Source organism: Fusarium mangiferae (assembly GCF_900044065.1).
Source record: "Fusarium mangiferae strain MRC7560 genome assembly, contig: FMAN_scaffold005, whole genome shotgun sequence".
NCBI classification, from domain to species: domain Eukaryota; kingdom Fungi; phylum Ascomycota; class Sordariomycetes; order Hypocreales; family Nectriaceae; genus Fusarium; species Fusarium mangiferae.
The window spans coordinates 1,396,342-1,423,180 of NW_024573925.1; the positions used below are offsets into that span (position 1 = coordinate 1,396,342).

Consider the following 26,839-nt stretch of genomic DNA (forward strand, 5'->3'; position numbering starts at 1 on the left):
AGGTTGTTGGGTGATGATGACGGCAATAACACAATATTGTACAGCAACGTAGTCTCTCAATCGATAGACTTAGTCTTTCAAAGAATATTGAGCCGGTTGAGAACCTCTTTGCAACTCGTCCATATTCGAACACTTGCAATCAGTCCATATAGTTGGTCTCGCGTGACTGACTTTGCATTACCGCAGAATCTGATTTCAAGTACCTGCCTTGAAGAAGGGACATCAATCTGTCTCTCAACGAACCGGACATTCAAGGCCAACGGGATCGAATAGGTCTGGTGGTGATGCCTCCAACAGGTAGAGTGGCCTTATACTGAGATTGACAAAGGCCAGAGTTCTAGAATCTTACCTGTATAGTAGTTAGTCACACCCGACAGATCTTACCTTCACGGTGTTAAACCTGAGCTGTCGCTGCTTGACTCTGAGCAGAGGTGACCCAAGTGCACTGCCAGAAATACAGTGCTAATAAAGGTTTATTACCCATATATGCACACTTATTACTACTATTCTTCTTTTAAGCTATATCACTTAACTAGTGAATAAGATTTGAATATTTATATATATAAATATATTACCTAAAGATTAGTAGTATAAGTATAATTCTTATCTTTTTTCAACTAATTAGTTTTATATTCATATCAATTGAAATAATTAGCAACTTAATGTGTAGCACTGTGTCGTGATTTGCTGCCCGCCCGTATCCTTTTGGGCCACTATGGTTCAGTCAAGTATACGCCACACAACCTCCACAAACTCCAATCAACCGATATCGCTGAGAGCCTCAGAGAGACAATTTCTTTGGATTTTGACAGGTTATCAAAAGCAGCAGGGCTCCTTGAACGATTAGACTCGTGGCCATTGCAGCCGAGCTAGAGTCTATTTGGCTACAGCATAAGAAATATTAATGACCCGACCTGGCCAGAGCACGCCTGGGCTTCGTTCCAGACTACCAAAGTAGTTGATGCCTCAGGAGATTCGCCGAGAAGTGAGATGAGACTAGACGGGAGCCATAACATGAATCAAAGAATTACTCAGACTATGACTCTTGAATCCTTTAGTGACTCTTCTCAGACTCATATCAATAATAGGCATCACAATGTGCCAAACATGATTAAACTCAACTTTAACACCTCTCTCCCTACAAATCAGGCATCAGCCATGTGCCCCTCACAGCTCAGCTAAGGCGGGGGAAGTGATTTCGATTTTTGCCCCACCAAAACGCACAACCGCCAAAAATTCCATCGCGAAAGCCCTCGCCATATAACAACCCGCTCCGAATCTGCCTCCGCCATCAACCCCTCCTAGTGCCCCCCAGACATCGACAACATGAGGCCCATTCTTCTTGCCGGGCACGAGCGTGCGCTCACCCAGATCAGGTATGTCTGAGTCGTGTTCTGTCTCTATACATCTGTCTGTATTATAGCCATGAGGAAGAGGAGGGAGAATATTGTACCTCTATGAAGCCTGGGAACAACTTCACCGGTACCCTCGACTAACCTCGTTCAACAGATTCAACAAAGATGGCGACCTCATCTTCTCCGTCGCAAAGGATCAGCAAATCTGCGCCTGGTTCTCCCACAACGGCGAGCGACTTGGAACCTACCACGGCCACGTCGGTGCCATCTGGACAGTCGATGTTAACCCCACCTCAACCATGATCGCCTCCGGTTCTGCCGACAACACCATCCGTCTCTGGGAAGTCAAGACTGGCCGTCTCATCAAGACCTGGGAGTTCCCCACCGCCGTCAAGCGAGTCGAGTTCAACGAAGATGCCACCAAGTTGCTGGGAGTTACCGAGAAGCGAATGGGTTACCTCTCCAACATCGTCGTCATCGACATCAACCCCGATCTCAACGCTGAGCAGACCGACGAGAAGGCTCTCACTATTGTTTGCGACGAGAGCAAGGCCACCGTTGCGGGATGGAGTGCTCTCAGCAAGTACATCATCGCTGGCCATGAGGATGGTAGCGTAAGCCGATACGATGCCAAGACCGGTGATCTCCTCGACAACGTGCCCGTCCATGAACTCAACCAGCCCATTGTCGATCTTCAGTGGTCTCCCGACCGTACCTACTTTATCACCGCATGCAAGGACAAGACCGCCAAGGTATGTCAGATCAGACTATCCCCTATGACAGATACTAATCTTCTAAGCTCATCTCTGCCCGCGATCTTGAGGTCCTCAAGACCTATACAGCCGACACACCCCTCAACAGTGCCACTATCACCCCCAAGAAGGAATTCGTCATCCTCGGTGGTGGTCAGGCCGCTATGGATGTTACCCGAACTTCTGCCCGTCAGGGTAAGTTCGAGGCTCGCTTCTATCACAAGATCTTCGAGGACGAGATTGGTCGTGTGCGAGGTCACTTCGGTCCTCTGAACACTGTCGCTGCCGACCCTACAGGCAAGAGCTACGCCAGCGGCGGAGAGGACGGATACGTGCGAGTTCACCACTTCGACAAGGGCTACTTCGACTTCAACTACGAGGTTGAGAGGGAACGGATCAACCGAATGCAGTAGATGCGTTCTTTTCCTGTGTGCTTGCATAGTACGGCGTTTGGGGGACAAACAAATAAATGTTTTTGTTCAAATGGGGCAAAAAATAAACGGGAGCTGGACGTGATGGAAAAAAAGAATTGGGTGTGTAAGGGGAGATAAGAGGTTGACAAATGGGCTTGTAATTCTTACCATCTCTCCAGGATTTAAGGAAAGATCGAAATGCACGATTGATCACGTTTCTACGACTTTGGATATCCTTATGACCATGCAGTCACGAACATCATAGTCGCTACTTCAGAGCGCGTCGAGTTGAAGATATCAAGCAGACAATCAGTCAGATGGTTCTTCTGCTCAAGTAACTTTCTTCATTGTACTATCAGCCATTCTCACGCCTGTATTCCCACCTGTCGAGGCATCGTGTGATGCATTTTCTGGCCCCTGGTACAAACTGCCATGCGAGATTAGACAAATACGTACACATTGGCTTCTCATATAAGTCCACAAAGCAACCAAACGCCCAAAAGTCTATCCCTTTGCCCACCCAGCGTACTAAAGGCAATTCCGTATTCCCTCACTTCTTTTTACCCTTCTTGCCCTTGGCAGAACCTCCTGCGGATACGGTGGAGGCGACACTAGATGCTCTTGATGGAGTGGCGGAGCTGTTCTTGCTAGACTTGACCGACTTGACATTATCAAGTGCCTTGTTCTGCAAAACATGTTAGTCATAGACAATGCACAAGATTAGTTATTGACTCACCTTGACGCCGTTTTTGGCCTTCTTCTTTGCGGGCGCCATACCAAGAATGCTATCTTCGTCATTCTCATCATCAGGCTCTCGCTTGGATTTTCCATTCACTCCGTTTGAGCCACGAGCAGGGACGTCTTCGAACTCTTTAACAATAGTAGTGATCAAAGTAGTGCATCGACGAGACAGCTCAATTGGTGTTCGACTGAGAAAGAACCAGTCAAATCGGAACAGAGGTGATTCTCTAATGTCGTCTCGCATCTTTTCGTAAAGACCTTCCGAATCAATGCCGTATCGATCAAGCAGAACCAAAAGGAATCGGTCCTCTTCTTCAGTGTAAACCTTCTTGTTTGTAGTCGACACAGAATAGTTGATCTTGAGCTGCTGCAGAGGGACTCGATACTGTTGCATCTTCTTTCTGAGAAGCTTTTGATGGTGGCCAATACGGCGAGTCCGCTCCTCGCCATCTTCGATAGTCTTGATGTATTTGGGGTAGTCGGCGATCTCAGTATAGCGTTGCCAAAAGACCTTTGCATAAGCCTTGATTTCTGGGGCTGACTTGCTGTCAATCTCGTTGGAGATGCCTTCGTAGTCAGTTCGTCCGTATTTGCCTGATCCATTGACAAATTGTTGAAAGTCCCGTTTGTTCCAGTCTCCAAAACCTTGTAGCGACAACTTCTCTTTTTCTTCCCTCTCTTCCTCAGTCAAAGGCGTGGCATTGTCGATCTCCTGCTGGTCAAGGGCTCTTTCGGCCTCTCGCTCTTCAAGATTTTCTTCGTCACCGTCAGGTAGAGGGACCTTATACCCAATTTCCTTCCGATAGTAAGCAGTCTCCCTATCTTGGAGATCTCGCAGGCGTGGGGGGTAAAATTGGTAGTCATGAACAGGAACTTGCTTTGGTGCTCGGGGTGCCTTTGGCTTAGCATCGGCCTTGGGGTTGGGATACATAGTTTGTCGGAAGTACTTATCCATTGAGTATGACTGTTCCTTTCGCTCTCGCTTGGCCGGGTTGATCCAGGTCATGTTGATGTTCTTCTTTGTGTTGGCAAAGTTCTCCCCATTCCATTCGTAAGCAGACTCCGAGGTGAACTTTTGCAGATCGTCGATTCCCAGCTTCTCATACTTTGCGTTCAGCTCCTTTGTTCGGTTTTCGCCTTTTGCAAGGATCTCGTCGATATCGTCATCACCGACTTCGCCGTCCTTGGAGGCCATATTGCCGGTAGGTCCCTTGGACTGAAAGACCTTCTCAGCACCGTGCTGGATCATGGAAAGAAGCTCATCCTTGTTGGCTGCAGCTTTAGCGGCTTGTTGGGCACGGCCTTGTTGGATAACCAGTTGGTCTAATCGTAGCTTCTGGGCAGCCCTCTCCAAAACCTTTTCTTCGATGGCGTTGTCTGTGACAAATCTGTATACAACAACCTGCTTAGTCTGACCAATACGATGTGCTCGATCCATGGCCTGAAGATCAGCTTGAGGATTCCAATCACTGTCATAGAGAATAACAATGTCGGCAGTTGTCAAGTTAATGCCCAGACCACCGGCACGCGTTGTAAGGAGGAAGACAAATTTCTCCGAGCCAGGTTTGTTGTATTCGTCAATGGCAGCAATTCGATCTTCATGTGCTGTACCACCATCGATTCGACAATATTTGTACTCTCGGAAGACACAGTAGTCTTCGAGAATATCCAATAATCGGCTCATTTGAGAGAAGATGAGAACGCGGCTTCCCTGCTTCTGGAGCCGCTTGAGGAGCTTGTCAAGGACTGCCATCTTGCCAGCGTTGTAAATCAAATGCTCATCGGTTGTGTAAGGGGGTCCTGGCTCGGCGCCTTCGAACAGATAGGGGTGGTTACAGCATTTTCGAAGCTGCATCACGATATTGAGTAGTCGTGTTTTTGACTCTCGTTTGCCACCGGCGCCGTTAACAGCATCAATGTCTTTCTCCAGAATCTTCTGGTACCATTTAATCTGCATCTCAGACATGCCAAGATAAACATTGACCTCTTTCTTGGGTAACAGACTCTTCTCCACGTCGCTCTTCACGCGGCGCAGTAAGAAGGGGCGGAGGACTTTGTGTAGTTGTTGTACGACCGTGTCTTGATCACGGTCTTGACCAGAGAACCACTGATCGAATGCTTCAGAGTCGCCGAAAACATCGGGAAGCAAGAAATTCAGAAGGGCCCAGAGTTCGTGTAGGTTGTTTTGTAAAGGTGTGCCCGTGATAAGTAATCGGTTTCTGGAGGAGAACAATCGGATAACCTGTGACAGCGATGATTCTTCGTTCTTGATACGATGCGCCTGGATAATTGTTAGCTGATGAAACTCTCGATTGTTCCAAAATTACATACTTCGTCGATGATTATGTATTCCCAAGCAAATTTCTTCAAATGCGCCTTCTCTCGAAGCACCATTTCGTAGCTGGTAATGCAAACATCAAACTTTTCGTCAACAAGCCGATCGTTGATAAGGGTCTGTCGTTCATCTTTGGCACCCTGAAGCACCAAAACATCGACCTCGGGTGTCCATTTGGCAAACTCTCGCTTCCAGTTATCTAGTGTGGACTTTGGCACAATGACCAAGTGTGGTCCAGTAATGTCAAGTATGTGTCGCAGGTAGCCAAGAAATGAAATAGTTTGCAGCGTTTTTCCAAGACCCATTTCATCGGCAAGAATACCCGAAATACCATTCTCGTGCAGGGAAATCAGCCAATTGAGGCCGGCAACCTGGTAGTCTCGCATGGTGCCATGGATGAACGGAGGCGATTCCCGGAAGACCGTCTCAGCGGAGCCGCCGTGCTTCTCATCTTTCAAGAGTTCGGCGTCTTCTTCAGCTTCGGTACGTCGACGTCGCTCGCTCGTGGCGCCCCCTTGCCTTCCGGCACCCTTCTTGCCCCGCGCAGATTCAGCATTCTGTCGATCGATTTCGGTCATGATATCGCGAATCTTGGGGTCGGGGTTTGTTTCAATGAAATGGCGGAAGAGATCGGTCAGGCCGAGGAGGTATCGAAATCGACGAATAGTGTCATCTTCCTAGAGGTTCGATTAGATCGTTTCGCATCATGCCCTCCTCTTGGAGTGCGACATACCTTGGATTCGCCCAACCGATCGTGCTTCTTTCCGAAAATGCTACGACGAAGTTGGTTAACTTCTGTGCGGCGCCTACGGCCATCCCCAGTAGGCTCTCCGGCGACGCTGCTAGCAGTAGTGCTAGGGTTCTCGGTATCAGTGTAGTCGGGAGTCTCGTCAACTTCCTTAACAACCCGTCAGCACAAGTTCTCACCCACAAACGAACAAAATTTTGTGAATATGGGAACTCACCATCTCTTCTTCTTGCCGATGCTCCTGCGCGTCAGACATAGACGCGTCAGTATCGACAGCTTTGGCTCGAGAGCGAGGTGCCATTGCGAGTCGAGTTCAGGATAAACCTCTTTACGCGACTGGCGTCCAGAAGACGCGTTTCGATAGCTTGCAATGTGAACCACAAGTCAATTCAAGTAGTCTGTTGGCTGTTATCGCGTATTTTGAGTATATTTTGAGGGGTATGTGGTGTATTTAACACAGTCACGTCGCTTGAAAGATTGGAAAAGAAAGTGTGAATGCTGTTGAGAAGGTGTTGGCTGGTAGAATCTAAACGGTCACCTCGAAGGGGGCCAATCTGGGCTAGCGGCGTGCATAGACCCTTGTAAATAGCATTGGGCCCCACGATGCTGCAAGGGAAGAAAGGATATTCCGATGCTTTTAACGACGTCACTTTGTCTTACTGATCTTGTGTGAAGAAGTCGCTGTAAATCTGAAAACACACAGGTTAATTATTCTAAGTTGATCCTATCTCATATACTCGTACAAGTACAGGATTGAAAGAGATTCTGGTGAGTTGCTAGAAAGCGATTATAGTTGTATCAAGTCACGTGGCTGGAGTTCCCCCCACATCTACAGGTACCGACCCCTCGGTTAGTGCCGTCCATCAGGCTCTGCCCATGCTCCATTGGAGTGGATGACCTGGGCAAACGCTTCGTGACCCCAACCTTTACCTTGCCCAACTGTCTTTGAGATCATAGCTCTTCAGGAGCAACATACCCAGCCTGTCTGACTCTGGTGTACCGCGAATACATAGCATTTTCTCTCCGATCTAGGAGCCTCTTCTGACACCAAAACTACTTCTCTCTGACTATCAAGTGAGGCGATTTCCCCCTTGACGTTTTCAAACATATCTGACTCTTCATTTCCAGTTTCCCGCATCTCTTCGTCACTTAATCACGATGGAGCCTATGAGGGGCGTCTCTGGTAGCATGGGCAAGCAGCCTGCTCAACAAGAAAGCCCTGAACAACTCCTCGATGTCTTCAAGGCAGCCGCCCTGTCGGTGACCAAGCTCTACAAGATCTCGGCTGCGGGACAGTCAAAGGCACGTGCCGATGGATATCAGGATTGCCTCGATGACCTCTTACAATTCTTGGATAAAGAGGGCATGGGTCTGGGTGATGGAGAAGGGTGGAAGATCCGGAAATGGGCCACAGAAAGACTCGATGGGCGTGAAAGCAGCTCTCTGAACACGGAGAGTGAGGATGAGGTCGACAAAGCTGAAACAGCCTCGTCACCTGAACTCACTCGAACGGCTATCCCTCCTCATCCGGCGAACCAAGCGCGAACCGACTCCGCACCACCAAGTATTCCTCCTGTTGTCGAGCAGCCTACGCCGATAGTGGTCCCTTCTCAAGACAACTTCACCTTCCAGTCATCACACCCGTACCCGAATATCGCTACTCTGGACCTGTCTGACTCAAGACCTCACGATGATGTGCCTGCCCCCACACGACCAACGAAAACTAGGCTTGCGGGTGGTCCGAGTCGGTCTTGCCCAAGGGGTCCGGGACATTTGGTACAGCGGGCTGGTAGCAAGCGCAAGTTGAACTTTGAGGAAATATTCGATCTCGGCAGTCTAGGCGGAAAGGATCCTTTCGAAAAGGGAGGGAAGCGTGGCCGACATGCTTGATTATCCAACGAGATCATCACCTTTCCTTTATCTCTACACACAACATGAAGCATATTTATCTCGGAGCACTGGGTACTAGATGGATGGGATGGAACGAGGCATGTTTACAGACGGACGCATTGACTAGCGAAGAGCATGGGCGGCGTTTGGAGGACGTAACGATTGCATTTGGGGGTGTCTGGTTTTCATTTTGTGTCTGGCGATTGCCACATTTTTCATAACACGATAAATTTGATGATGATGATTCTCTAACTACTCCTTCTGAACCAACGAAACTTCTTGTATGGCTGTATGTGACTTGTCATTCTATCATGGCATGGGAAAGCCCTATAACTTCCTGGAGTCGATGATGGAGAAACAGCTAGATTTTCGTACCTATTACTAACCTAATCACATGTAGAATCCTAAGGTATTGTGGTCTTTCTTGCCGGGTTATCTTCGGTCCGAAACTTACCAAAGGAACACCAGAGCTTGGTTTTGGACTGACTTGCAGGAACTTTCATGCAGCCCGAGACTCGGAGCAGGCGCTAAATGAAAGGTACCTACAGTTGGTAGCTGCGTACCCCGGCCTTGACCTCATTAATCGTGCATTTTTGTCGTTCGCGAACTTTTGAACCTCTTCGCGCTTTTCTTTTTTATACCTTTTTTGTTACTTCTCTTCTTCCACTTGCATCGCGAAAGATTTGTTCCACAAAGGTAAATTCTTCTTCTTCTTCTTCTTCTTCTTCTTCTTCTTCTTCTTCTTCTTCTTCTTCTTCTTCCTCCTGACATCCATCGTTGCACTATTCTGCCCCTTCATACAATGATGTCAAGACTGTTTTGAACGATTGCGCATTGTTCATTCTCTTCTCTCAGCAGCCACCCAACCTTTTACTAACACTGATTCACGTAGGAGTATCGCGCGCGAAAGAGACTACTAGCTTTCCTTCAAACTAGTCAACATGTCGGATTCTGGCAAGCAAGACGAGAAGCCTACGGGCGAGCACGAGATCGATCATGACCGCGAGCACGACAATGAACATGAGCAAGGAACTGAGATGTCAGGGGCTGAGGAGGTGTGTTAGGCGCGCAAAGAGGTGGATTTAAGAAGGAAACTGACGCCACACCCTTAGGAAGAAATCACTGCCATGAAGCGCCGCGTGGCAGAGATGGAAGAGGAGGCCAAGAAGCTTCGCGAGATGCAAGCAACTCTGGAGCAGCAATCTGCGGACCTTGCGGATGACAAGGAATCCATCGATGCACGCAGTATCTTTGTTGGCAACGTCGATTATTCAGCCTCGCCTGAAGATATCCAGAGTCACTTCCAGAGCTGCGGCTCCATCAACCGAGTGACCATTCTTCTTGACAAGTTCACAGGTCAACCGAAGGGGTATGTTGGCACGCGGGAGTTTTTTGAGCATTGCTAACATATCGCTCTGTAGCTACGCATACGTCGAGTTCACCGAGCCGAGCTTGGTCGCCCAGGCTCTTGTCCTCAACGAGAGTGTCTTCAAGGGCCGCAACATCAAGGTGACCCCTAAGCGCACCAATGTCCCTGGTATGAGTCGTGGACGTGGTCGCGGTGGGTTCCGCGGTGGCCGAGGCTTTCATGGTCGAGGCAGCTTCCCTCGCGGTGGTGGCTATCGCGGTGGCTACCGTGGTCGCGGACGAGGTTTCGCCCCCTACTAGGAGCAGGGAGGCACTTTGCCCTTGGGACATGGTCGACGATCTGAGCAACCTAGGCCTTTCGAGATCGAAGTTGAGGAATCTCACGGGCTTGAAAACAACCCCTACGCGCATGGATATGTTGGCCTGTGATGGAACAGTTTCCATCCATTTTTTTCTTTGAATTTAGGGTTATGGTAATAAGGAGAAGGGTGCTTTACTAGCAGAGAAGGAACAGTGTAATACTATCGATTATCTGGGAACAGGAAAACACACAGATAGCCAAGAACACTGAGGGAAGGGATAGGAGTTCCGGTATTGACGTTTCTTTCGTCTTAGCAAAATCACAGTAATCCATCAACGTCTGTTCCTCTCTTTAACTCAGTGCGAACTTCCTGAAATGTTTCGGAGCGAGAACGCAATCTAATCAGCTATTTTAGGTATAACTGAGCTAGGGTGCCGATTCTACAAGTAGCTTCGATTATGTTGGTTCGTAGGAGGCTTAGAGTAGTGACATGTTGCCACGCGTTCCTCTTAGAGCTTCATATGCGTGTGAGGCCGCCCGCATGGTACCACCCCACATCGGTTCGTGTCAAGGTTTGGGTATTTGGCGGGAATGATATATGATTGCAATGAGACAAATCTAGTGTCAGGGTGCATGATATGGAAAGGAAGATCTGACATCTCACTGAAGATCCCAAGCTAAATAAGCTAATACGTTGGGCAATCCACGACATCACACCGGTTACCCTACCCTAGAGCTCGACCTTTATGCTCTCTTGACTTGTAGTCACACTATCGTGTAGTGCAACAGGCGTTTTATTTAATATGTATGTACCTAGTTAAATCTGTTTTTAATAAGGCTTAGGTCTGATATTCTTGCTCAGCCACCTAATCTGGTATTGTAACCCCATACTAGCATGGCTAGGTAGGACATGAGTCGTCATTCTCGACGACTCCAACTTATAGATGCTGTTCAGGATATGTGTTGTCAACGCAATCAACAAGGGTGTCATTGACGCTTTGCCAGTGGCTCAGCAGTTGCCTAGCCACAGAGGTGCAAATACTGTAAACACCTGGATCAAGTACATAGTAATGTAACTAATAATAAGTTACGGCTGAATGGTAAGATTGGGCGGATCTAGAAAGGAGAAATTTACAAAGGCACATCTTGAATCCTATGGCACATGCGTGTATGGGGCATGTTTCAAATTGTGTCCTGATAAATGCAGACTTTTGATTTCCATGTTTCCCGTCTTGAAGCACAAGCATCAAACTCAGCGACGTAGCTGCAAGGCATCCCAACCCTGCTTAAGCGCCCGATGCCTGACGAAAGCTGTGCCGGTAAGCCGTACGCCGCAATTAGGCTTAGAACATCCATTCACAAACCCCTACAGGTGACTGAGATTATGATTCCATAGCGGCACTGTCGCTTTGTTTACTGCCGAGGTTGTACGAAATACGTCGTAAAGCGCAGCCGTGGATTCCGCAGCCCAGGAAGGCCGATGTCATAAGCATTATTTGACAATTTCTCAGCCAAAGTGGCAACAAAATTCCGGAGCTCTTGAACACCTTTGAAATGATTGCTCAGCCTAGCAAAGTGACTAGAACGTGCGAGAGATCAATATTTAGGCAATACCGGTTAGATACCTTCGAACAAAGTACACATGTCGATTCTGGAACGGTCATCTCTGATCGCGGGTTTCATAGGAAAGGTTCAAAGGAGCGGAGGCAAAAGAACCTCTCTTGGTTACTTTAAGCCACTAACACAAGTAATAATGTGCCGTCTAGCTGTAGGCCTCCACTGCAGCCCAATAAAAGGCCCGGATACACAATACAGGGTTGATTAAAGAACACGGGCTAGCCAAGGATGAAAGAAAACACGGGGACTTGATTCTAAGAGACAAGAGTATATCAGTAAGCTTAGTAAAAGCGTATGAGGACTTGTGATGGATTAATTTTAGCACCCTATCTTGAGGACTGAGGCTTTCTTGCTCCCTGGCTGATGGAGTACGTCCCATTGGGCGGGTTCCTCCAATCTTGGTAATATGGGCACTTGGGGAGCTGCCTTTTGTTGCGTTGCTTGGTGGAGTGTCTAATAAAATGCTACTGGGTAGATTTAAGTATGGCCGTAGTATTCTACATTTGCATGGACTTTGAGTAGCACGATTACCGCACACAGCAGCTGTATAAACAAGTTGGCAGGACTATTAACGAAGGTATCAGGAGAGTACCCCCACCGACTGCACCCCAGCCCATGAAACCGTACTCGAGTTACAAGGCTCCAAAGTTACTCAGGCCAGGTCGGGACGATTGATTATCCTTCTAGCACCATCAACGCTAACCACGAGACAGAGAGTATTGAGACTGAACCCACACAAAAGAGTTCGTAGCGATCAGTCAATTTCTCTGTCACCGTTTATCGTTACTAATTCACGAATATTACCAACTCCATTACAGCAACGTGGTTAATCTTGCAGTGCTTCTTTCAACAGCCTCAGGATCACTACTCCTACCCTGGATCTTCCCGTTCCGGCCGCTGTCGTTCTCGCTCTGGAAGCGGGGAGTCCGTGTCTTGGCCTTAGCCTCTCAGTCTTGGGTTTTTGGGCCGCCCGTGCACAGCCTCAACCTCCCCCCATTGCCCCAAACCAAGCGTCGTCAACTTTCTTCAGTGAACCCGTCAACCTCCACTGATCACGTTCCGCGAACGCCTTCCACGACAAGGCTTCATTGCATTTGTCTGGATCTGAACCTATTCCTACCTTTTCACCTCGGAAATATCGATTATTATCATTGTCGTCGCTGTGACTTAGTCCCTCGCTGCGCTGCGCAAGAGGTGACACCATGACCAGTCGCACCGATTCTAAGTAAGTCCATTCCCCCCAGCCTTTCGTCCATCGCATCGCGTCCAGCTTCACCTTCAATCTGACCATTACCCATCTCCCTCTTCACTGCTACTATGGTCAACATACTAATGCTCCTTGTAGCAGGCCCAACCTTCGGGTTACCAGTGAGTTACAGCTAATCAATCTGCCCCACCGTTCGACTTGACATATTGACATCATTCAAGTTATCGCCGCCGATGGCCTATACAAGAGGGATGTTTTCCGTACGTAGTAGAATCCGAAACTTCGCTCGGCCTATTCGCTAACTTGAATCAGGCTTTCCTGACCCTTTCGCTGTTGCGACCATCAATGGGGAGCAAACCAAAACGACGACTGTCAGCAAAAGAACTCTAAACCCATACTGGAACGAGAGCTTTGACTTGTAATGTACCCCGCCGCTTTAGACAAAGAATTTAACCAACTCGAGATTATCAGTCGTACCAACGAAGATGGCATTCTTGCAGTTCAAGTTTTCGACCAAAAGAAGTTTAAGAAGAAGGACCAGGGTTTCCTAGGCGTCATAAACATTCGCGTTGGAGATGTCATCCCTGAGCTGAGCCCAGATGCCGATGGTCAGTTTTACTTGATCCCACAACAGAAAACGAGAATGAGCTTTCTGACATGCGCTTCAGACCAGATGCTTACTCGAGACCTCAAAAAATCAACCGATAACCTCGTCGTCCACGGTAAACTTATTATTAACCTGTCCTGCAATCTCAGTGCACCAGCCCGCGGTGGCCAGGCATCGACCGCACGACCATCTCTCGGCACCGGCCCGTCGAACGCTTCGAACCTCTCCGCCCCTCCGCCGGAAAACCGACCAGGATCTTCACTTTCTGGACCAAATGGCGCGGGCGGCTCGCAAGTTAACCTGGCCCATCGTCCATCCAGCATCAACTCTGTTGGTGGTGCCAGCGCTCCAGGACCGAATGCTTCCGGACAAACTCGACAAAGCAATCAACTCAGCCCATTCGAGGATGCCCAGGGGCGACTACCGGCTGGCTGGGAGCGCCGAGAAGACAATCTCGGCCGTACTTACTACGTTGATCACAACACCCGCACAACGAGCTGGAATCGACCCACTGCTTCTGGCGCCCAGGAACAGCGAAACGACCGAGAAGCAGCTACCCAGGTTGAGCGCCAGAGACATCAGAACCGTACTTTGCCCGAAGAAAGAACCGGCTCCAATTCACCGACGCTGCACGCCCAGCAGCCCCAGCCATCAGCATCACCAGCTACTAATGGCGGCGCAGTGATGCATACTGGAGCGACGAGCCCTGGTACGGGAGAACTCCCACCTGGCTGGGAGCAACGGTGGACCCCAGAAGGTCGACCATACTTTGTTGATCACAATACAAGAACAACGACCTGGGTAGATCCACGTCGCCAACAATATATCCGCATGTATGGCGGTCAGAATAACGCGAACGGCCAGATTCAGCAGCAACCCGTATCACAACTTGGTCCTCTGCCCAGTGGTTGGGAGATGCGCTTGACAAACACTGCTCGAGTATACTTTGTTGATCATAACACCAAGACTACCACTTGGGACGATCCTCGACTACCATCGTCTCTTGACCAAAATGTTCCTCAGTACAAGCGAGACTTCAGACGGAAGCTCATCTACTTCCGCTCACAGCCAGCCATGCGAATTCTCAGTGGACAATGCCACATCAAGGTGCGACGATCTCACATCTTCGAGGACTCCTTTGCCGAGATCACACGCCAGTCAGCAACGGATTTGAAGAAACGACTTATGATCAAGTTCGATGGCGAAGATGGTTTGGATTACGGTGGTCTCTCTCGAGAATTCTTTTTCCTTCTCTCCCACGAAATGTTCAACCCCTTCTATTGCCTATTCGAATACTCCGCCCACGATAATTACACCCTTCAGATTAACCCACATTCCGGCATCAACCCGGAGCATCTCAACTATTTCAAGTTCATCGGCCGTGTTGTCGGCTTGGCTATCTTCCACAGGCGATTTTTGGACGCCTTCTTTATTGGCGCTTTATACAAGATGATGCTTGGCAAGGCGGTAGCTTTGGCCGATATGGAGGGTGTGGACGCCGATTTCCACCGATCATTGCAGTGGATGCTGGACAACGATATATCAGGCGGGATTCTTGAGCAGACTTTCTCGACCGAAGACGAGAGATTTGGAGTGATGACTACCGAGGATCTCATCCCTGATGGCCGCAATATTGATGTCACCAATGAGAACAAGAAGGAATACGTTGATCTCATGGTCAAGTGGCGCATCGAGAAACGTATCGCCGAGCAGTTCCAAGCTTTCAAGGAAGGGTTCCAAGAGCTTATCCCTCAGGACCTTATTAATGTCTTCGATGAGCGCGAGCTGGAGCTTTTGATTGGAGGTATTGCCGAAATTGATGTCGACGACTGGAAGAAGCACACCGATTATCGAGGATATACCGAATCCGACGAGGTCGTGCAGAATTTCTGGGCAACAGTACGCTCATGGGATGGCGAGCAGAAGTCCCGTTTACTCCAATTTACTACAGGTACTTCTCGAATCCCAGTCAATGGCTTCAAGGATCTCCAAGGTAGCGACGGCCCACGACGATTTACAATTGAGAAGGCTGGAGAAATCACAAATCTGCCAAAGGCGCACACATGGTAAGTTGATTATTACGATTGACTCTGAGAACAAATCACTGACTCATCAACAGTTTCAATCGACTTGACTTGCCCCCTTACAAGAGTCTAGAAATGCTTCAACAAAAGCTTACCATCGCGGTTGAGGAAACTATGGGCTTTGGTCAAGAGTAGACGATAACGATATTACTTTCAGCAGGGACATTGAACTGGAAAGGGCCAAACTGCACTCAGTTTTCCTGTTTTGTAGTTTCCGCGAGACAGCGACTTCTTTTGTCTGCCCCCATAGGGAACACCCTTGCTAACATACACGAACTTTTGGGTATTTGCTTCAGTCCCAAGAGTGGACAGACCTGGGTCGTTTGGCGCTGGTGGGATTAATTTGCCTTCAACATGCGATGCGACAACTGCTTCTTCCTGTCAGCCCAGTAAATAGACGATTCAACAGAACTCGAGTGTTGCCGTTATCACAGACGCACCTTGTGATCTGTTTCGTAAGGAAGCATTAGCAGGCATTGTGGAATTACCGGGCATACGCCGGGATAGACGAGTCGTTGGATGTGATGATGCTTGACAGACGAAGAGAAAAAAAAAGAAACTGTACTTTGCTATGTATTACGTGTGACGTCGGTAGTAGCACCGAAGCCAGGATGAAAGGGCTGGAAGTTTTAAGAAGAAGGACATGGTTTATAGCGCTTCATTCAACTATTTATCACATATATCACTTTCACTATCTAGTACCTACTAAGCTACCTTGTTTTCTGAAAGTATTTGTCTTGACTGTCTCATGACCAATGTCGAACGCCTTCGCATGCCGGGCAGAGCCTATCTATGCCAGTAAACATTACGAAAATGAATGCACATATATGACTCAATAGACCAATTTTGGCCTTATTTGATTTCTAATTATTGCAGTGCCCTTGCAAGATCGACCACCCCCCCTATTTGGGCCCCTTGCATCAGCCGAACCTGGCTGCATCTTTGATGAACAAAAGCATTGGAAAGCCGCCCAATGAAACCAAAATACCGGGGGAAAAAAGAAAAACAAAATATATGCGGAACGAACCACCGTTCCGCATTATTATACATGGTTGACACCATCATCTCCTTCCCATCACTTCGCCGGAATTCGGACGGCGTTCCACAGTCTTCCAAACCCTTCTTGCTACGAGCAAAATCTGATGGGGAGTCTTTATCGTGAGTAAGGGTGAAAGCCGCGGTTTCCACCCCGTCCTCCACCACGATAATTAGCTCCAGGTTTACCGGCGTTTTTGGGTCCCGTAGGCGCATTGGCGGGTGGTGCGTGTTGCGGGTCAGAGTTCGCACTGGCGCTGCCAGCACGATTAAAGCCACCTGAGCCTTGGTTGGAGTTTGGCTGAGGAACATCGTCGTACATGCCCTCCCATGAAGTAGGGGCCCCCCCTCCTCCAGCCATACCATAACCTCCATGTCCCCCATGCCCGCCGTAGCCTCCACGGCCTCCACGACGACCTCCTTGAGCTTGTTGGTATTGATTATAGTTGTTGTTGTCGTATCCTCGACCACCGCCGCCGCTGGCAGAGGCAGTGGGACTAGCACTACCGGAAGCGGCATCTTGACCACCTTGCTGGCCCTGCTGTTGCATCATCTGTTGCTGCATTTGTTGCATCTGCTGCATCATCTGTGGGTTCATGTTCTGCATCATGTTCTGAGCATTGGCACCACCGCCTCCTCGACCCATCATCTGTTGTTGCATCTGTTGCATCTGCATCATGTTCTGCCACATGGCTGGGTTCATGGGCATTCCTCGGCTCATGGCCATTTGCGACTGCATCATAGCAAAGTACTGTTGCATACGTTGAAAGTATTGGGCCATGACTTGGGGTGTCATGCCGTTGTTGCCCATCTGTTGGCCCATGGAGCCCTGGTTTGACTGGTCACCGTCCTTTCTGAACTTGCCGCGTCGCGATGCCTCTTCCTCTTCTCGAAGGTTACCCCGAGGCTGGGCCTTCTTGACCTCGATGGGTTTTCCATGAATTTCTAGTGGCACGTTGATACAGGCATCAACGCCAGCCTCATTTTCAAACGTCACAAACCCAAATCCTCGTGGACGACCGGTATCTTTGTCCATCATAAGAGTCGCATCTACAACGCGGCCGAACTGTGCAAAGTATTCCTTGAATTCTTGATCGGTGGTTTCCTGACTGACGCCTCCGACGAAGATCTTACTAGTCTTCTCTTGTTCGTCTCGGGGAATGGCACGTTTCGGATCGATCTGCAACGCAATTAGAGTGGTGAGTTTGGCCATGTTAAGACATATGACTTACGATCTTGCCATCAAGGAAATGCTCCTTGACCATGACGATATTGACTGTCTTGGCGTCCTTAAAAGTCAGAAAACCAAAACCTCGCGACCGGCCGGTACTGCTGTCTCTCATGACTGTGCACTCAACGACTTCACCAAACTGTGAGAAGTAATCCCGCAATGATTCTACCAGAAATCGTTAGTACAAGTTTGGAGAGCTGCGTGTGTTTGTCACTTACGATCGGTGGTTTCCCAGTTGAGACCGCCGATGAACATTTTACTACACAAACATGTCAGTATACTTTCATTTTAGAGTTGTTTATGCACCCTGAATATCAACGCTGTTAAACACGGGTCTCCTAGGCTTGGTGGAACAACAGGACCCAGGTTGATGGCGAAGTGGCTTGCTTAGAAAGGGCTGAGAGTTTGCGAATAATCAATAGTTTGCTGAAAGCTTAACCCTGGCTTAGAGAAAAGAATCGGCAATCGAGACTTGAATGCCTGATACAGCATAAAAACAGATGGCTGCGGTTTGGTGATTGCAATGTGATAAAGGACTTTGTATCCTTGAAAAAAATGGGTCGTGCAGGGCAATATGGTTGCATGCAGAGAAGGGCACAGCCCAACAGGAGGTCGATTGATCTGAAGTTCCCGTTTCTTCGGCTTGCTTGATGTTGGCGGCAATTTCTGTAAGATCCCTGCGTGTGGATGCATCAAGGCCAACATAACAAGGACGATGGCTGACAAACGTTGACCAAACGGCCATGACAGTCGAAAGTATGGCGCAGACATTGCAATGAGAGATGCCAGATCAGCTTGGTCGAATAAAATTTCGTCTTGTGCTATCGTCTTGACTGTTCTCTCTGTCTCTGTCTCATGCTAGGTACTGGCCTCGAGCGCTATTCGCTGCGAATTTCGCTATAGCACTCGAGAGTGTTTACCACTCCCGTCGGTTCAATAAGATCTCTGCGACTGAGGGCTATGGAAGACTCAAGTAGTAGTGTCTTTCGTCTGGACTAGTGCCGAATGATTCATCCTAGGATGTCCGTCCACAGGGCGTATCCCAGTACCGATTGTGACATCCTCCTCTTCCTCTCATAGCCCATAGACAATAGCAGCGGACTCGCCTCAAACTGGTTATATCTCTTGATCCACATATCCTCTTGAATGAGTAATGGTAACTCTTCCAATCTGAATCTTTGCCGTTTGATGTCTCCGATAGCAAAACCTCTTTTTCTTAATTTGACCACGACCCTCTCTAGCCAAGCCAACTTCCGAAATGTATGCAAATGCTAAGCCGATGGCCACTACTACGTGGCAACGTGGCAGTTGCCATGAGGATTCAGGGTTGTAGACACGCAAGGCGAACCGTGATATTCTCGCAAAAACGGATTCAAGAAATGTAATCACAATGCAGAAACAGTGTAGACTTACCCATCTTCTTTGGCACTCGCCTTGTGTACAGTTCCGTATGGAGGTGTCGGAGCATCGTCATGCATATCAGTCTGGCCTGTGTGACCAGATCCGCCGTATCCTCCTCCTCCACCGAGATTGAAGTCGACATCATCATCGTCTTCATCTTGATCTTGAGTCATGTGTTCATCGCCTCCAGTTTCTTGATGTTGTTGCATCCCGTTCTGGTCATCATTGTCGTTGTTGTGAATGTTAGTAGGAGGCTGAACTTCTGGGGCAGGGGGGGCTGCTGCAGGGGGAGCAGACGCTGGCTTTGCGGCGTCGTTGTCATCGTAGCTGTCTAAGAGTCAGTATCCCAGGTAGACGCATATAGTGTTTATGCTCGCGGCTTATATTGCGATGGATACTTACAGGTCGGCGAAGAGATCATCCTCGAAGTTCTCGGGCTCAGTCATGGCGACAGTTGAAGTTTGGCGCGCGTTCCTGATAACAAGTTCGAAAGTTGAGGGAGCGCGAAATAAGTCACCGACGGGTTTCGCGCGCTCGACACTAAAAATCTGTAATGGGTGAACAGGGGCAGGTGAGAGCAGATGCGCAATTGATACTGAGAGCTAAGTCGAACCAAGAGTCAAAGAAACGGACGAGGAGGCGACTGAACCATGAAGGTGAAGAAAGGTGCTAGGCTATCGAGCCGCGGAGCTAAAGCCTAACTGACTGTACTGACTAAGCCAAAAGTGGACCAATGAGAAATCAGCGCCGATAGTTACGAACAAACGAGAACCCAAGTTTTTAATGCTAATATGGATCACTGAGATCTGGAAGATGATATTCAAAATCGAACTCTTGCCTACCATTTGAGAGCATCTTGCCCTTACAATTTCATGCTTCTCCGTTACAACCCCTAAATTCCCCTCTACATACTCTCCAAGCTCCATTGTTAAGAAGCCTACCTTGTTCCTTGGGCATTACATCCATGGAAATGTAGGGTTTGTTAATCTGGCTCGAACCGCATGCGCTCGTTGGTGAATTGCTCTGGGCTGTACGAAGTATTCGTACTCCGTACCCAGGCTAGGTCGTAGGTACCGCCTGTTGGGCGAGGAATCCACCCCGTGGCCGGGCAGCTGAGTTCAGGCCACAGGGTTAAGGCACAGCCCTCAATTAGCGGACACCCCCGCTATCAACCCGTCCGAACCCGCTATTTCCAAGCCATGTAGCGCTGTTTGCGGGGTGATCTCGTGGTTGAGCCAGGGCAGCCTAATTAAGCCCGTTTCCATTATGTTTGATCGATCCATAGTAGAATAGGTTAACCAACCCAACCTACTGACTTTCTTGCACTTCACAACATCATTGCGTCGCGTTACATCGCAGCATGTGAAATACCTTCCAAGGCTCTTGTCCACGGCCTCTTTTCCTCTTCAGCGAACCATGTGGTCGTCATCTGGGAGCGGCAAGAAGCCCGCGCAATCTGTAAGTCGTGACTATCAGTGTCGAAGCTCTCTGCTCTGTACGCACGAGACTCGACGTAATGGCGCCCGCCTCTGCTAACAGCCCCACCGCCGCAGGAGATGGTCCAAGTCGGTACGTTCAGCGAGGAGTCGTGAGATGTTGAATACTTGCTGATATAAGCTCGATTGCTTGAGGCAGACCGGTCAGAGTATGTATTCGCTGATATGGAGTTCCATCCCCCCAAGCTTGTGCGCTGAAGCTTATACAACTAGGTCCGTATCGCCATTTTGGAGACCGCCACCACGAGACAGCTCTACTCCAAAGAGAAACATCACATCGCCCACAGGTCATGGCTCAGGTCTTGTTGTTGGTGCCTCGTATTCGCATGCGGACATGCTCAAGTTTGACTCTTTGTCCGTTGGCTTGACCTTGCTCAATGCTTAGTGTTGTTTGCTGATGGCAATTGCCAGGAACCTCTCCAACTCGTCTCGACCACGAACACCTCCTCCTTCTTCTTCAGCTAAGATCCGGATTCAAGAAGCTTCTCCACCGCCGAAGACCACGCCTGGAAAGAATGGTTCACCACCATACAAGAGCTATATCAACTTTCTCTCCAATACCAACGATGACTGGAAAGCAGACGAGGACGACATGATGGGCTACGAGGATGACGATGGGGATGACTTTGGCTTGCCAAGTTTGTCGAGTATGAAGAGGAGAACACGGCGCATTGCCACACAGAACAAGGCCGAATCAAGTACATTATCACCGACAACAGAGGGGCCTCCGAATGCTCTCTCAGCGAGACGATATTCAAATAGTGCCGACATCGCAATAGAGCGACCCGCGCCCACATATCCCATGCCCAAAAAGAGTGAGGGGAAGATTCTTCGGCCTCAATATAAAGAAATCTTAAAAGGTTTGCTGATCACACTTCAAAGCGCTGTCGCAAAAGTACTGACGATGACTATCAGACCCCGCCAACGCTCTGCATCTCATCAATTATCCCACGGTTCCTGCCAATGCCACTCCCAAGGAAGCCGATGCCATAAACTCCCGAATTACACGTATTAATAAGTTCAAGAAGCTGTTACAAGCTTCCACTATTTCACTGCCTGACTTGAGGTCACTCGCCTGGTCTGGCGTACCACAAGAGGTGCGCGCCATTACCTGGCAACTCCTCCTTAGCTATCTTCCTGCGAACAGTGAGCGCCGGATCGCCACCTTGGAGAGAAAACGGAAGGAATACTTGGATGGTGTACGACAGGCATTCGAGAGAGGAGGGAACGCCGCGACCACTGCAGCCAACACAGCCCCAGCTGGCCGAACAAGGGGTCTGGATGAGGCCATCTGGCACCAAATCAGCATCGATGTACCCCGGACAAACCCGCATATTGAGCTATACAGCTACGAAGCTACGCAGCGGTCACTTGAGCGCATTCTCTATGTGTGGGCTGTACGACATCCTGCCAGTGGCTATGTGCAGGGTATCAACGACCTTGTAACGCCTTTTTGGCAAGTCTTCTTGGGTATTTATATTGGAGACCCTGATATCGAGTCTGGGATGGACCCAGGGCAGCTCCCGAAGTCCGTGCTAGACGCTGTCGAGGCCGATTCCTTTTGGTGTCTGACAAAGCTTCTTGATGGCATCCAGGACCACTATATCGTGGCGCAACCGGGGATTCAACGCCAGGTTGCTGCTCTCCGCGATTTAACAGCACGTATAGACAGCAACCTGTCCAAGCATTTGGAAAATGAAGGCATTGAATTCATACAGTTTAGTTTCCGTTGGATGAATTGTCTCTTGATGCGTGAGATCAGCGTCAAAAACACAGTTCGCATGTGGGACACTTATTTGGTTTGTCAACACCTATCTGCTGGCAACTCTAAAAAAAAAACTAACTACTTGTCAGGCTGAAGAGCAAGGATTTTCCGAGTTCCATCTATATGTGTGTGCGGCCTTCCTCGTGAAATGGTCTGATAAGCTCCTGGGCATGGACTTTCAGGAGATCATGATGTTCCTCCAATGCCTACCTACTAAGGATTGGACGGAGAAGGACATCGAGCTACTCCTGAGTGAAGCCTTCATTTGGCAGTCCCTTTTCAAGGGTTCTGCCGCACACCTCAAAGGTCAACCGGCCCGCGAACCTGTCACCAACCTACAGCTGTGAAGAATCCCGTTGTCTTGTATAAGGTTAAATGATCATATGGGAGCGACTTTTGGAGTTGGTTCATAACGGGCGTGGCATGGAGTTGTAGCAATGAGGCATTGCTACAATATATTGGCATCGTAATGAGTATGTGAAACTATGACCGGCATCTGCCTCTTGTATCTGGTTCCTGACTGTACAAACTCGGCAAAGCAGGTGTCTTTGTGATAGGGTTTGGTATCATATTTATTATCTAGGGTGGATTAGCCCAACTTCCTACAGTCGAGAATTAAGAATTATAGGACCCCTTCTATTCCATCTCGTCCTTATCTTTCATTCATCCAACGTCATTTGTTTTGGGGTATGCCTCAGTTACATGGTTTTGCCTCCCAAGGTATAGAACGGTTTTTAGACAGTCAAGCGTCTTGAACGCCCTGTATGCCATCCACATTATCTCAGATATCCAGCCACTCATAGAGAAACAATCCAACTCCGGAACGCCAGGCCGTGAATATTAATATATACGTGAGCACCTAAACCATCTAGTTTGGTGGTGGATCAGTGTGCTGTAAACATGTGCTGTCGAGACTCAACTCAGTTTACCGTATTGAATCCTTTCTGGGCTCTATCAAGTCTCTTATGAATCCAAGCTTCTCGCGGTCTTCATCGCAGACTCGAGCCCACTCAAGCAAGAGACGCCAAGTGTACAGGCGCATATCTTCACGACGCAAGACTTGGCTGGCCCAGTCTCTTCCTCTCTCAGCAATAAATCGCGCGGCGGTATCTCCGCCGGCTTCTTCATCTGTAAAGAATTCGAGGATGGGGTAAAGGTCCTGGAAAGTGTTATCGAAGGGTACAAAGTGAACCCATGGAGTAAGGCGGTCGTCATGCCATTCAGCATAGATAGTAGCCTTGAGAGGCATGCTCGAGGAACGTAAGAAGCCACGAAAACGGGCGCTGAATGAATTGCCGTCGGTATCAGGCAAAAATTTGTAGCGGTACTGCTCCTTCATGGTCATATGCTTCAGTTCGCGATAATAAGGAGCGACGGGATCACATCCAACTTTTTCACATAGAAGACGCTTGAACCCGCAATCAGAGATCTGCATCAACCATTGACCAATAGTGTTGGAGGCGCGATGGGTGCTGTTGTAATGATCAGGAGTTGGCAGTTGAAATGTCTTGGGCTTGACACCTTGATGCTCAACACTGTCAACATATGAGCCATTCAGCATCTGGATAAGACGGTGACGATGGAAACGATGCCAGACATCAGCTCTCGGCTCACCACCAGAAGCATCACCTCTCCAAACAACGCCGGTTTTCTTGGCGTGCCATGCTGGACCCATCTTCTCCCCCCCAGAATAGAATTCGTCGGCAGTAAGGTACATGGCGCCAGGGATAAGGATCTCGTTGTTCATGGGAAGCTTGGATCCGCCAAACAATGGGATCAATTCAGTAGAAGTAGACAAACTGAGAGGCGCAACGAAGCTCCCGTGCATTTGGCGCAGATGTGGTTGCAAACAAGGGTCCTGAGCGGCAGTCCAGTTTTTGATATAACCTTTATAAGCGTACTCGGGGTCCCAATTTGAGGGATATTCAACAGGAGCCTTAAAGTCTGAGACTTGTTGAACATTGCGTGACGGAGTGTTGGGGTCACACGTCACACGCGCGAGTTCCCAATAGTTAGCTGAGCTATTGTACCAGTAGGGGTCGTAAGGCTGAGGTTTTTCGTCGTCGAGCTTGGACAAAGTCTTAAATTTTGTGAAGACCTCTTTCATAGGAGCAATGCGCCGATTGTCGCGTTCTTGATCGACAAGTTTGGATAATTCGTCGAAAGGAACAAGAAGTCGAGGTTCATCCATGTAGTTGATTGGCATGTCGACGTCGGGCAAATCCTTTGCAAACTCTTTGACGAGGTTGGTCCATAGTTCAAGCCATGGCACACGATCGGTTGCATCGCCAACACCGGTAGCCTCGCCATTGCGAACTTTCACGACCCAATGCCAGGCGGATGCACGCCTGGCTAAGGTGTGAGCGTCAAGCGCCCAATACGGAGCAAGATCCTTGTATATACGATCGAAATAATCCTCAACCACAATGCTATTGGAAGCGAGCGCAGCCTCCATCCACTTATCGAAGCCTGGTGGTGGGTGACGTCCTCGGCGGGCGCGATAACGCTCAGCAGCATCATAAAGATCATGGCTTCGTTTTAAAAGGAGGCTCTCATGGCGAGCGCGGGCATCTGCCATGAGCTTCTTAATTGGATGTTTTGGGCCCATAGTGACTGGGCCCTTGGGTTCTGTCACATCCCAGCCCTGGCTGCTGGTCCATAATATATAATTGGTGATAGCGAAACATATGAGAAATAGGGTGCTGAGGTAGCGGAAGACTAATCGAGAGGGCCAGTTCGATAGCCATTGTTTGAACCGAGGCCACATCATGGCCACAGATACGATTATGATGCGAGATAATGCAGGAGCCGGAGGAGTCGGAGAGTCTATGCGCGCCACCGAGGAGCGGGAAAACGAAGCATCGACGAACGAATGCAAGCTCAGAGAGCGTAGCCAGGGTGCATTTTTAAGCAGGATATTATTCGGACTTGCGACGGAGAAATATATGTTCGAGGTTGCTCTTGGTAAGCATTCGAGGGATCGCGGTGGCTTTTGTCGCAGGAAGAGATGTAGGAGCAGGAGTAGACGGGACAGAAGAGACCAAGAGGAAAGGAAAGGGAGAGAAGGGTAAGATCAGACAAGTGACGTGAGAATTGGTGAGTTGAGGTTGTGGTGTTGAGAAAGGTCAGGCGGAACGGGAACGATTTCCAGGACAAGTACCTGCCCTGTCGAGGTGGAAACTGGAAATCGCCGGGAAGTCGCAAGTCAAATCCAAGAATTGATCCTGAGTGGAGGGGGGCGTTGGAGCGTGGAGAAGTTACTTGGAGATTTGCGGAGCCACCTGTGCAGTTTGCTAACTCAGGTTGAGCAAGGTGCTATAAAGCCAGGGTGGTAGTATTGGAGCTTTGTCGTTGTACTGTCAATTGAAGAGACCGGGGCTCGAGGGACATAGAGAGACTCAGGAGCGTCGCTAGACTTTCTCTCTAGTTCTTGTCCTTCTAGGGCGAGTGGTCAAAGTTGTATCTTATCAGGATATTCAAACTCTAGCCAGATCATCTGCACGTTAGTCACCATATTAAGTCCGCTTCTAGAGATGATGTATCATGCTACATTTCCTGAGCCAGGTGGGTTAGAACTTCCCTTCAGGGGAGTACCATGTACCGAACAGCTTATGTATACAGTTCAGGAGTGAGTGTAGGAGGGTCTTGAAGACGTGGTCAAGAAGCATATAATTAAGTTGTTTCATGTGATTCAGCAACACCCAAAGTCTAACCTAAACCTTGACCTGTTATCTCTTGATATTCCCATCTTTCAAGTCTTAGCTCACAACACTTTCCACGTAGTACTACCCATCCTCGAGAGGCGCCCACCTTCCGTAGGAGGTGATGAATTGACAGTCTGCAGCCAGAAAGGGGGAACCAGAGTCTCAGAACGGAAACTAGTGTCCTGCCCGCGTCTAGCCATTAGCGGGGTGGCTTGGGGTCCATGTTAGTGATCGCAGGCTGGGTTCTATCCACTGACTTTAGTCTGGAATGCTATTTATGGCTTTAGCAGCTATCAACCGAATCCACGCCTCTTGTGAGCCTTTTACTTATGTGTTGTCAATCTCTTAGAATCGATCTTGTCATTGTGATGATAAGATATCAACTTACATCAGCATCTTCACTACTGACTAGCTACCTGGGATACACCTTTATGCATATCAAATTAGTCGCGTCTAGTTTTTGCTTTGGCGCGTGGTGGCTGACTTTTATCCATTTGCATACGCAAAGTGACATAATAGCGGATGACGAGGAACGTGTAAACGTAACCATAAAATGTCTTTCTTTTTGCACTACACTGCGTGCGGCGTCTGTACTCCCGTCTATACGGAGTATGTGTTCAGGGTTTAATGTTAAGCATTCTGGCATTCAATACGCCAAGTAAACTACCGTTGGTAATGCTTGCCACTTAGCCGACATTCAGTTCAAGGGTGCACCATCAACAAACTGTCACATAATAAATCACTTACGGGTCTAGCTACGGTCATTACGGTCAGCCATGATATGTACAG

General features: G+C 48.8%; 8 protein-coding genes across 8 annotated transcripts; 5 read left to right on the plus strand and 3 right to left on the minus strand.

The window, feature by feature from the left end:
* Positions 1-1,326: 1,326 nt before the first annotated feature.
* Positions 1,327-2,520, plus strand: FMAN_07409 (putative translation initiation factor eIF3 p39 subunit; the record flags this gene model as incomplete). The annotated part of the gene is made up of 3 exons (XM_041831028.1): positions 1,327-1,376; positions 1,510-2,107; positions 2,155-2,520. 3 exons carry the CDS (start codon positions 1,327-1,329, stop codon positions 2,518-2,520), a joined length of 1,014 nt encoding a protein of 337 aa, XP_041681633.1.
* Positions 2,521-3,070: 550 nt separating this feature from the next.
* FMAN_07410 (putative ATPase component of chromatin remodeling complex (ISW1)) lies at positions 3,071-6,645 on the minus strand (the record flags this gene model as incomplete). The annotated part of the gene is made up of 5 exons (XM_041831029.1): positions 3,071-3,205; positions 3,257-5,542; positions 5,593-6,273; positions 6,330-6,494; positions 6,562-6,645. The coding sequence occupies 5 exons, from the start codon at positions 6,643-6,645 to the stop codon at positions 3,071-3,073; spliced, it is 3,351 nt and encodes a 1,116-aa protein (XP_041681634.1).
* Positions 6,646-7,502: 857 nt separating this feature from the next.
* Positions 7,503-8,234, plus strand: FMAN_07411 (uncharacterized protein; the record flags this gene model as incomplete). Its single annotated transcript, XM_041831031.1, has 1 exon — positions 7,503-8,234. The coding sequence occupies one exon, from the start codon at positions 7,503-7,505 to the stop codon at positions 8,232-8,234; it is 732 nt and encodes a 243-aa protein (XP_041681635.1).
* Positions 8,235-9,175: 941 nt separating this feature from the next.
* Positions 9,176-9,902, plus strand: FMAN_07412 (putative RRM-type RNA binding protein; the record flags this gene model as incomplete). Its single annotated transcript, XM_041831032.1, has 3 exons — positions 9,176-9,289; positions 9,347-9,603; positions 9,656-9,902. 3 exons carry the CDS (start codon positions 9,176-9,178, stop codon positions 9,900-9,902), a joined length of 618 nt encoding a protein of 205 aa, XP_041681636.1.
* Positions 9,903-12,722: 2,820 nt separating this feature from the next.
* Positions 12,723-15,553, plus strand: FMAN_07413 (putative ubiquitin-protein ligase; the record flags this gene model as incomplete). Its single annotated transcript, XM_041831033.1, has 7 exons — positions 12,723-12,745; positions 12,866-12,888; positions 12,949-12,987; positions 13,040-13,145; positions 13,199-13,335; positions 13,396-15,400; positions 15,454-15,553. The coding sequence occupies 7 exons, from the start codon at positions 12,723-12,725 to the stop codon at positions 15,551-15,553; spliced, it is 2,433 nt and encodes an 810-aa protein (XP_041681637.1).
* A 1,018-nt stretch (positions 15,554-16,571) lies between these two features.
* On the minus strand, positions 16,572-19,531 carry FMAN_07414 (putative heterogeneous nuclear ribonucleoprotein HRP1; the record flags this gene model as incomplete). The annotated part of the gene is made up of 5 exons (XM_041831034.1): positions 16,572-17,633; positions 17,686-17,849; positions 17,903-17,943; positions 19,098-19,412; positions 19,488-19,531. 5 exons carry the CDS (start codon positions 19,529-19,531, stop codon positions 16,572-16,574), a joined length of 1,626 nt encoding a protein of 541 aa, XP_041681638.1.
* A 1,070-nt stretch (positions 19,532-20,601) lies between these two features.
* On the plus strand, positions 20,602-22,693 carry FMAN_07415 (uncharacterized protein; the record flags this gene model as incomplete). Its single annotated transcript, XM_041831035.1, has 5 exons — positions 20,602-20,654; positions 20,795-20,935; positions 20,993-21,441; positions 21,497-22,380; positions 22,436-22,693. The coding sequence occupies 5 exons, from the start codon at positions 20,602-20,604 to the stop codon at positions 22,691-22,693; spliced, it is 1,785 nt and encodes a 594-aa protein (XP_041681639.1).
* A 578-nt stretch (positions 22,694-23,271) lies between these two features.
* Positions 23,272-24,954, minus strand: FMAN_07416 (uncharacterized protein; the record flags this gene model as incomplete). The annotated part of the gene is made up of 1 exon (XM_041831036.1): positions 23,272-24,954. One exon carries the CDS (start codon positions 24,952-24,954, stop codon positions 23,272-23,274), a length of 1,683 nt encoding a protein of 560 aa, XP_041681640.1.
* Positions 24,955-26,839: the final 1,885 nt, after the last annotated feature.